Source organism: Penaeus chinensis, chromosome 3 (genome assembly GCF_019202785.1).
Source record: "Penaeus chinensis breed Huanghai No. 1 chromosome 3, ASM1920278v2, whole genome shotgun sequence".
NCBI lineage: Eukaryota > Metazoa > Arthropoda > Malacostraca > Decapoda > Penaeidae > Penaeus > Penaeus chinensis.
Window position 1 is genome coordinate 24,435,058 of NC_061821.1, and position 10,260 is coordinate 24,445,317.

The 10,260-nt window shown below is 45.3% G+C and overlaps 1 protein-coding gene across 2 annotated transcripts in view; it reads left to right on the forward strand.

Annotated features, from left to right (window-relative positions):
• Window positions 1-9,236, forward strand: part of LOC125042935 (YEATS domain-containing protein 2-like) — a 79,036-nt gene extending 69,800 nt beyond the window's left edge. Inside the window, exons 2-5 of one of the 2 annotated variants that reach the window (XM_047638738.1) lie at window positions 4,720-5,060; window positions 6,044-6,189; window positions 6,840-7,212; window positions 7,401-9,236. In XM_047638738.1, coding sequence (XP_047494694.1) covers window positions 4,720-5,060; window positions 6,044-6,189; window positions 6,840-7,212; window positions 7,401-8,465 — 1,925 coding nt within the window. In that variant the 3' untranslated portion in view covers window positions 8,466-9,236. The remainder of the gene's footprint in view (window positions 1-4,719; window positions 5,061-6,043; window positions 6,190-6,839; window positions 7,213-7,400) is intronic. The other variant, XM_047638747.1, reaches the window with a different exon arrangement.
• The last annotated feature ends 1,024 nt before the right edge of the window (window positions 9,237-10,260 follow it).

Genomic DNA, 10,260 nt, shown 5'->3' on the forward strand with positions numbered 1-10,260 from the left:
TAACTTTTGTCTCCATCTCCCTCACTCGTTCCTCCATCTCTCCTTCTCTCCCTCACTCGTTCATTCTTTTCTCTTTCTCTTCCTCACTCGTTCCTCCATCTCTCCTTCTCTCCCTCACTCGTTCATTATTTTCTCTTTCTCTCCCTCACTCGTTCATTCTTTTCTCTTTCTCTCCTTCACTCGTTCATTCTTTTCTCTTTCTCTCCCTCACTCGTTCCTCCATCTCTCCTTCTCTCCCTCACTCGTTCATTATTTTCTCTTTCTCTCCCTCACTCGTTCATTCTTTTCTCTTTCTCTCCCTCACTCGTTCATTCTTTTCTCCTTCTCTCCCTCACTCATTCATTCTTTTCTCCTTCTCTCCCTCACTCGTTCATTCTTTTCTCCTTCTCTCCCTCACTCGTTCATTCTTTTCTCCTTCTCTCCCTCACTCGTTCATTCTTTTCTCCTCTCCCTCACTCGTTCATTCTTTTCTCTTTCTCTCCCTCACTCGTTCCTCCATCTCTCCTTCTCTCCCTCACTCGTTCATTATTTTCTCTTTCTCTCCCTCACTCGTTCATTCTTTTCTCCTTCTCTCCCTCACTCGTTCATTCTTTTCTCTTTCTCTCCCTCACTCGTTCCTCCATCTCTCCTTCTCTCCCTCACTCGTTCATTCTTTTCTCCTCTCCCTCACTCGTTCATTCTTTTCTCTTTCTCTCCCTCACTCGTTCCTCCATCTCTCCTTCTCTCCCTCACTCGTTCATTCTTTTCTCTTTCTCTCCCTCACTCGTTCCTCCATCTCTCCTTCTCTCCCTCACTCGTTCATTCTTTTCTCTATCTCTCCCTCACTCGTTCCTCCATCTCTCCTTCTCTCCCTCACTCGTTCATTCTTTTCTCTTTCTCTCCCTCACTCGTTCATTCTTTTCTCCTTCTCTCCCTCACTCGTTCATTCTTTTCTCTTTCTCTCCCTCACTCGTTCATTCTTTTCTCCTTCTCTCCCTCACTCGTTCATTCTTTTCTCTTTCTCTCCCTCACTCGTTCATTCTTTTCTCCTTCTCTCCCTCACTCGTTCCTCCATCTCTCCTTCTCTCCCTCACTCGTTCCTCCATCTCTCCTTCTCTCCCTCACTCGTTCATTCTTTTCTCTTTCTCTCCCTCACTCGTTCCTCCATCTCTCCTTCTCTCCCTCACTCGTTCATTCTTTTCTCCTCTCCCTCACTCGTTCATTCTTTTCTCTTTCTCTCCCTCACTCGTTCCTCCATCTCTCCTTCTCTCCCTCACTCGTTCATTCTTTTCTCTTTCTCTCCCTCACTCGTTCATTCTTTTCTCTTTCTCTCCCTCACTCGTTCATTCTTTTCTCTTTCTCTCCCTCACTCGTTCATTCTTTTCTCTTTCTCTCCCTCACTCGTTCATTCTTTTCTCTTTCTCTCCCTCACTCGTTCATTCTTTTCTCTTTCTCTCCCTCACTCGTTCCTCCATCTCTCCTTCTCTCCCTCACTCGTTCATTCTTTTCTCTTTCTCTCCCTCACTCGTTCATTCTTTTCTCCTTCTCTCCCTCACTCATTCATTCTTTTCTCTTTCTCTCCCTCACTCGTTCATTCTTTTCTCCTTCTCTCCCTCACTCGTTCATTCTTTTCTCCTCTCCCTCACTCGTTCATTCTTTTCTCTTTCTCTCCCTCACTCGTTCATTCTTTTCTCCTTCTCTCCCTCACTCGTTCATTCTTTTCTCTTTCTCTCCCTCACTCGTTCCTCCATCTCTCCTTCTCTCCCTCACTCGTTCATTCTTTTCTCTCTCTCCCTCACTCGTTCATTCTTTTCTCTTTCTCTCCCTCACTCGTTCCTCCATCTCTCCTTCTCTCCCTCACTCGTTCATTCTTTTCTCTTTCTCTCCCTCACTCGTTCCTCCATCTCTCCTTCTCTCCCTCACTCGTTCATTCTTTTCTCTTTCTCTCCCTCACTCGTTCCTCCATCTCTCCTTCTCTCCCTCACTCGTTCATTCTTTTCTCTTTCTCTCCCTCACTCGTTCATTCTTTTCTCCTTCTCTCCCTCACTCGTTCATTCTTTTCTCTTTCTCTCCCTCACTCGTTCATTCTTTTCTCCTTCTCTCCCTCACTCGTTCATTCTCTTCTCTCCTCCTCTCTCTCTCTCCCTCCCCTCACTCGTTCATTCTTTTCTCTTTCTCTCCCTCACTCGTTCATTCTTTTCTCCTTCTCTCCCTCACTCGTTCATTCTTTTCTCTTCTCTCCCTCACTCGTTCATTCTTTTCTCCTTCTCTCCCTCACTCGTTCATTCTTTTCTCTTTCTCTCCCTCACTCGTTCATCATCTCTCCTTCTCTCCCTCACTCGTTCATTCTTTTCTCCTTTCTCTCCCTCACTCGTTCATTCTTTTCTCCTTCTCTCCCTCACTCGTTCATTCTTTTCTCTTTCTCTCCCTCACTCGTTCCTCATCTTCTCTTCTCTCCCTCACTCGTTCCTCCATCTCTCCTTCTCTCCCTCACTCGTTCATTCTTTTCTCTTTCTCTCCCTCACTCGTTCCTCCATCTCTCCTTCTCTCCCTCACTCGTTCATTCTTTTCTCTTTCTCTCCCTCACTCGTTCCTCCATCTCTCCTTCTCTCCCTCACTCGTTCATTCTTTTCTCTTCTCTCCCTCACTCGTTCCTCATCTCTCCTTCTCTCCCTCACTCGTTCATTCTTTTCTCCTTCTCTCCCTCACTCGTTCATTCTTTTCTCCTTCTCTCCCTCACTCGTTCATTCTTTTCTCTTTCTCTCCCTCACTCGTTCCTCCATCTCTCCTTCTCTCCCTCACTCGTTCATTCTTTTCTCTTTCTCTCCCTCACTCGTTCATTCTTTTCTCCTTCTCTCCCTCACTCGTTCATTCTTTTCTCTTTCTCTCCCTCACTCGTTCATTCTTTTCTCTTTCTCTCCCTCACTCGTTCATTCTTTTCTCTTCTCTCCCTCACTCGTTCATTCTTTTCTCTTTCTCTCCCTCACTCGTTCCTCCATCTCTCCTTCTCTCCCTCACTCGTTCATTCTTTTCTCTTTCTCTCCCTCACTCGTTCATTCTTTTCTCCTTCTCTCCCTCACTCGTTCATTCTTTTCTCTTTCTCTCCCTCACTCGTTCATTCTTTTCTCTTTCTCTCCCTCACTCGTTCATTCTTTTCTCTTCTCTCCCTCACTCGTTCATTCTTTTCTCTCTTCTCTCCCTCACTCGTTCATTCTTTTCTCTTTCTCTCCCTCACTCGTTCATTCTTTTCTCTTTCTCTCCCTCACTCGTTCATTCTTTTCTCTTTCTCTCCCTCACTCGTTCATTCTTTTCTCTTCTCTCCCTCACTCGTTCATTCTTTTCTCTTCTCTCCCTCACTCGTTCATTCTTTTCTCCTTCTCTCCCTCACTCGTTCATTCTTTTCTCTTCTCTCCCTCACTCGTTCATTCTTTTCTCCTTCTCTCCCTCACTCGTTCATTCTTTTCTCTTCTCTCCCTCACTCGTTCATTCTTTTCTCTTCTCTCCCTCACTCGTTCTCTTTTCTCTTCTCCCTCACTCGTTCATTCTTTTCTCTTTTCTCCCTCACTCGTTCATTCTTTTCTCTTTCTCTCCCTCACTCGTTCATTCTTTTCTCTTTCTCTCCCTCACTCGTTCATTCCTTTTCTCCTTTCTCTCCCTCACTCGTTCATTCTTTTCTCCTCTCCCTCACTCGTTCATTCTTTTCTCTTTCTCTCCCTCACTCGTTCATTCTTTTCTCCTTCTCTCCCTCACTCGTTCCTCCATCTCTCCTTCTCTCCCTCACTCGTTCATTCTTTTCTCTTTCTCTCCCTCACTCGTTCCTCCATCTCTCCTTCTCTCCCTCACTCGTTCACATTTTTCTCCTTCTCTCCCTCACTCGTTCCTCCATCTCTCCTTCTCTCCCTCACTCGTTCCTCCATCTCTCCTTCTCTCCCTCACTCGTTCCTCCATCTCTCCTTCTCTTCCTCACTCGTTCCTCCATCTCTCCTTCTCTCCCTCACTCGTTCATTCTTTTATCTTTCTCTCCCTCACTCGTTCCTCCATCTCTCCTTCTCTCCCTCATTCGTTCATTCTTTTCTCCTTCTCTCCCTCACTCGTTCCTCCATCTCTCCTTCTCTCCCTCACTCGTTCTCTTTTTTCTCCTTATCTCCCTCACTCGTTCCTCCATCTCTCCTTCTCTCCCTCACTCGTTCCTCCATCTCTCCTTTTCTCCCTCACTTGTTCCTCCATCTCTCCTTTTCTCCCTCACTCGTTCATTCTTTTCTCTTTCTCTCCCTCACTCGTTCCTCCATCTCTCCTTCTCTCCCTCACTCGTTCCTCCATCTCTCCTTCTCTCCCTCACTCGTTCCTCCATCTCTCCTTCTCTCCCTCACTCGTTCCTCCATTTCTCCTTCTCTCCCTCACTCGTTCCTCCATCTCTCCTTCTCTCCCTCACTAGTTACTCCATCTCTCCTTCTCTCCCTCACTCGTTCTTCCATCTCTCCTTCTCTCCCTCACTCGTTCCTCCATCTCTCCTCTCCCTCACTCGGGAGAGAACGCCAAATAAAAATTTCACACATACAAAAAAATATATATATAATATATATATATATTTATATATATATATATATGAATTAATAAATAAATAGCACAAAAAATCCATCTAAAATAAAATAATAATAACAAATGAATAAAGAAATAACACACACAAGAAAAAAAATTCCATTACACAATGGACCAACCGCCTTCCTTCGTCCCTTGCAGAGTTTGAGCGCGCCGAGAAGGGCAAGCGGCGCCAGCATTGCACGTATTGCAAGAACCACGGGCGGACGGAGAGGAAGACGAACCACAAGTGCCAGTTCGAGACGTGTGAGTGCCTCCTGTGCAAGTTGACGAGGCTCTCGCGCCTGATCATGAGGCACCAGCAGCGTCTCTGGCGGCATCTGAAGGACACGAAGAGGAGGGAGGACGAGGCTGAAGGAGGAGGAGCAGGAGGAGGAGGAGGAAGTGGTGGGGGTGGAGGAGGAGGAGGAGGAGGAGGAGGAGGAGGAGGAGAGGGAGGAGGTGGCGGAGGGATGGGGGCGGCGACGTCGACGAAGCAACAGGTGGGTACCGGGAAAGAGCCACGTGACTGAACGCCTTATGTGTTATCATTATTATTAGATTTTATTACAACTATTATATTTTTTTTATATTATTGTTATTATTATTATTACTTTCATCATCATCATCATCATCATCATCATCATCATCATCATCATCATCATCATCATCATCATCATCATCATCATCATCATCATCATTATTATCGTTGTTATTGTTTTTAAAATTATAATTATAATTATCATTATTATTGTTATAATTATCATTATTAGCATTATTAGCATTCGCATTGTTTTCACTATTGAGAATCCTCATAACAATGATAGTAGTGATAATGATGATTATCTTATATTCATAATCATCATTACTATTACTACTATTTCTTTTTTGTTATTACGATTATCATCATCGTCGTCACCTCATACATTTCACCATACTATAAAGTGAGAATATATCCTCCTTTTCATATCTGAATACTTAAAACAAAACTATTATTGTATGGATGAATTACGAACTCCTTCATAACTCGTACATTACATTACATTGTAAAGTGAGAATTCGCTCTCGTGTTTGCACCTACATTTGAACACATATAATACTTAATTACGGTTACTGCAATACACATTTATTCAGAAGTTATACATTGTAAACACATTGTAAAGTTAGAATATATCCTCATGTTTATACCTACGTGTGAACATTTCCTAACAGATAACACAATTACTGCAATCACTGTATGATACATTAATTCATAACACATAATTACATCACTTTGTAAAGTAAGAATACATCATAGTGTTTGTATGTACACCCATAATATAAAAACTAATCCTTAATACAACCATTGTATTATAGAATAATTCATAACTCGTGAGAATACACCCCCGTATTAATACCTACACCTGAACACTTTTGCATTATAATCCATAGCACATGCACCAATAAATAATATCGAGAAAAAAAAAAAACATCCTCTCTCTTGCAGAAGTGCGACATGTGCCGGAATCACGGGGACCTGAAGAGCAAGCGAGCCCACAAGAATACTTGCCCTTATCAGCACTGCACTTGCGCCCTCTGCTCGCTCACTCGCAAGCGCCGGGATATCATGCGGCATCAACAGCGTGTTCGGAGGTCTGTGTTTGTCACCGAGTCCCTCCCTCTCTGTCTCCGACTCTCTTTCTCCCTTTCTCTTTCTCTTTCTCTCATATTCTTTCTCTTTCTCTTTCTCTCTCTCTCTCTCTCTCTCTCTCTCTCTCTCTCTCTCTCTCTCTCTCTCTCTCTCTCTCTCTCTCTCTCTCTCTCTCTCTCTCTCTCTCTCTCTCTCTCTCTCTCTCTCTCTCTCTCTCTCTCTCTCTCTCTCTCTCTCTCTCTCTCGTTCTCTCTCTCTGTCGGTCTCTCTCGCTGTGTGTATGTGTGTGTATGTGTGTGTGTGTGTGCGTGTGTGTGTGCGTGTGTGTGTGTGTGTTTGTGTGTATGTGTGTGCGTGTGTGTGTGTGTGTGTGTGTGTGTGTGTGTGTGTGTGTGTGTGTGTGTGTGAGCGTGTGTGTGTTTGCGTGTATGTGTGTGTGTGTGTGTGTGTGTGTGTGTGTGTATGTATGTGTGTGTGTATGTGTGTGTATCTGTGTGTGTGTATGTGTGTATCTGTGTGTGTGCGTGTGAGAGTGTGCGTGTATATCTGTGTGTGTGTGTGTGAGTGTGTGTGTGTTTCCGCATCCGTCTACATGTGATAGTGTACACGAATAACGTTTTCCTGACAATGGCACATTCCCTTTTCTCCGCAGGTCTCAAGTCACAACCCAACAGCGCGACGAGGCTTACGACTACGTAACACAGGCCACGGCCGAGTTGGCACAGCTGAGCATGAACAACCAAGTCTCCTCCTCAGGCCGCTCTTCCTCTTCTCCCGTGACGTCCTCTTGCACTGTGTCTTCCCCCGTCGTTACTACAACTCCCTCCGCCTCTTCTTCCTCCTCTTCGTTCTCCTCTTCTTCCTCCTCTTTCTCCGACGCCCCTTCTTATACTTTAGCGCCCTCTCTGAAGCCTTCTTCTTCTTCGTACCCCACCTCGTCCTACACTTCCCCCTCGACCCCTATCTCCCACCCCATTCCCGGCCCTTGCAAGACCCCGACCGTCATGCCCGAACCCCCACCGCTGGTACGTTACTCAGGTTTGCGATTTGAATAGCTTGTCGGAATGATATATTACCTGTTTTGTAATAAGATGAAAATTATTGTGTAATTAAATCTTGTGAGTTTAATATGTACCTACGGCAATGTATTATTTCGTGATATTTATTCTCCTTTATTTCATATCACCATTGATCTAATCCTGGCGTACATTAGTTCGGTGGTTCATACGCCGACAGGCAAGGCATCTGCGTCTCAGATTCCCTCTTCCTCCAGGAACCGCTGAACCCTTCCCCCCCGCTGGCCCTCGCGCCCGAAGCCCGCAGGAACAGCTGGACTGTAGTGTCACCGCACATCAAGGCTTCGAGGGTGATGGACACACCCCCCCAGGGCCCCATGGACACCAAATGCGTAGGCTCACTAGACGCAACCGACTCGGTGCTCTTGGACACTAAGCCGCACGGCCTGGCGAATGCCACTCCCCCCGCCCTTATGGAGGCAAAGACGGAGAGCCGGATGGATTTTCAGAGTCCAGGATTCATGGACGCAAAGCTTCCGAGCTCCCCTGGCTCCCTGGCGCCCTACGACCCTGCCTCCCTGAGATTAGACCTGGGGACCACCACGGCCTGGAGGAGCCTCAAGCGAGACAGGCACGAGGAGGACGCACCGGGAACCATCTCCTTCCGGGAGAACAACGACCTCTTCAGGAATCTCGACTTCATGAGGAACAGCGACCCACACCCTCGGCTGGAGGTCGGGCGGGGCGAAGTGGGCCCCCACGAGGCCATGCCCGGACTGGACTACGCACCTTGCCATGTGCCATCCTGCTCGTCGCCGGGCTTCAGAGCCCCTCACATCGCGCCTCCGGACTTTGGGATGACGCTGGCGACGCCGCAGAAGAAGACCCGGCTGGCCTTCGCGCACGACTGCTTTCCTCCTCGATTCACCTCCCGGCTGTGGCCTCCCGCACCCTTCCAAGCGAGGGTCGGGACCTCGCACGACCTCCACTGCTATCGGAGAATGGGCGTCGCCACGACTGAGCTCCCGTTGGCAGCGCCTTCGCCGCTCATGCCCCTTCCGCACCAGCACCAGCTCCTCCGCCCGCAGCCCCTCACGCCCCTGCCGCCCCCTCTGCCCTCCGCCATGGACTGGGATCCCGTCAACCTGCCCTATCTGGCTTACTCCCTCCTACAGAGCCGCGGCTACACCACAACCGTGCCCTCGGCTACCTCTTTCACCCTGGGTCGTGTCGCGGCCTTCCTGCACCCGTCTGTACCCTAGCAATGCCCTCCCTGCACCGTCACTGGAATGCACAGACATTCACGTACTTACGTTTTACCGCATCATCGCCCTTCTCGTACCCCCCTTCCCAAAGACGTGCCCAGTTTCTTTCCATATACTCACTATACGCACACGGATCCTGATCGATGTCTCCCTGTAGTCATCCACACCCACTGACCGCCCCTTTTTGCCTTCCTCCGTCCCTCCGTGCTTTCCCTTGCACACTTCCGTGTCCTAGTCGTGCCCCCCGTCGCCCCAGCGTGGCCTGACGATGCCCTTCCCATCACCATCGATCCTCACATATCGTCCAGTAGGAAAATAAGGATGCGAAGGCAAGTTAGGCTCGTACTCCCCGCTGTTTACTGGCGGAAAAAAAGTCTGCATTTTTTAAAACTATCCTTTTATATCACAATGATCTGTGATAAGATGATCCTCTCGCGCAACCACTGAAATCAATGAATTCGAGAGATGTGATTGTGATTAACTCTTGATATCTAGTTGTATAAATTCTAAGCTAATGTGACGAATAAGAGAGTATGGGCAGCTACTGAATGGAAATTTGGTTTCCACTGCAGGAAGTGGACTGTATATATTTTTCTTCCCCGTTTCTTATTTGCTCCACGTTAAAGAATAAGAAAATAAAGAGACAGGAATGGTGGGGCTTCTTTTACACAATCTCCTCCATTTTAGAAGAGCGAATGCTATTGCTGTAGCGTGCTGTCCTTGAGTTACATGGGATCGCTAGATTCTTGCATTTTTGTCATACACATATTTCAGAAGATATTCTTTTTTGTGTGATTCACTTAATAATAAAGTTGTTAAATGTTTTGGGATAATTTAATAACCTACGAAATGGTAAGGTTGTGCTAACCATCCATGTAGAATAATATGATTAAAATCCATAAATATATAGGTAGACAGATAGATAGATAGATAGATAAACGGAAAGTACATATATACGTACATACACACACACACACGCACACACACTCACACACACACACACACTCACACACACACACACACACACACACACACACACACACACACACACACACACACACACACACATATATATATATATATATATATATATATATATATTTATATATATACATATATAGATAGATAGAGAAATAGATAGATGGACACATATAGATAAATAGATAAATCAATAAATTAATGTGAATATATACATATATATATGTATATATATATATATATATATATATATATATATAAACACATGCATATATATATATATATATATATATATATATATATATATATATATATATATAAACACATGCATATATATATATATATATATATATATATATATGTGTGTGTGTGTGTGTGTGTGTGTGTGTGTGTGTGTGTGTGTGTGTGTGTGTGTGTACGTACGTACATCTTTCGATTTATCCAATGCATTATTTCTAAGGAAAGATCATGGTGCATATAAAGTAAAATATAAAAATAGGTTATAAAGTAGGTTTGACAATCATGCGAGATGTTCCCATGAGATTCGCTGATAAAAGGTTTAAATTAGTCGGCAGGCTTACTGAGTGGCTCGTCCCCTTACATTACTTGAACGCAGAAGAAGCAACAACAGATAAAGCCTGGAATAGTAGTTAAGATATGACCATACTCGAAAGTGTGAAATAGTGATGGCAGATAGGAGTCTGTAATTATGGTTGTTGGAATTCAGAAAAAGAAGGGGTCAGAAAGATAGGAAAAAGAAATAGATATATAGATAGATTGATAGATAGATAGATAGATAGATAGATAGATAGAG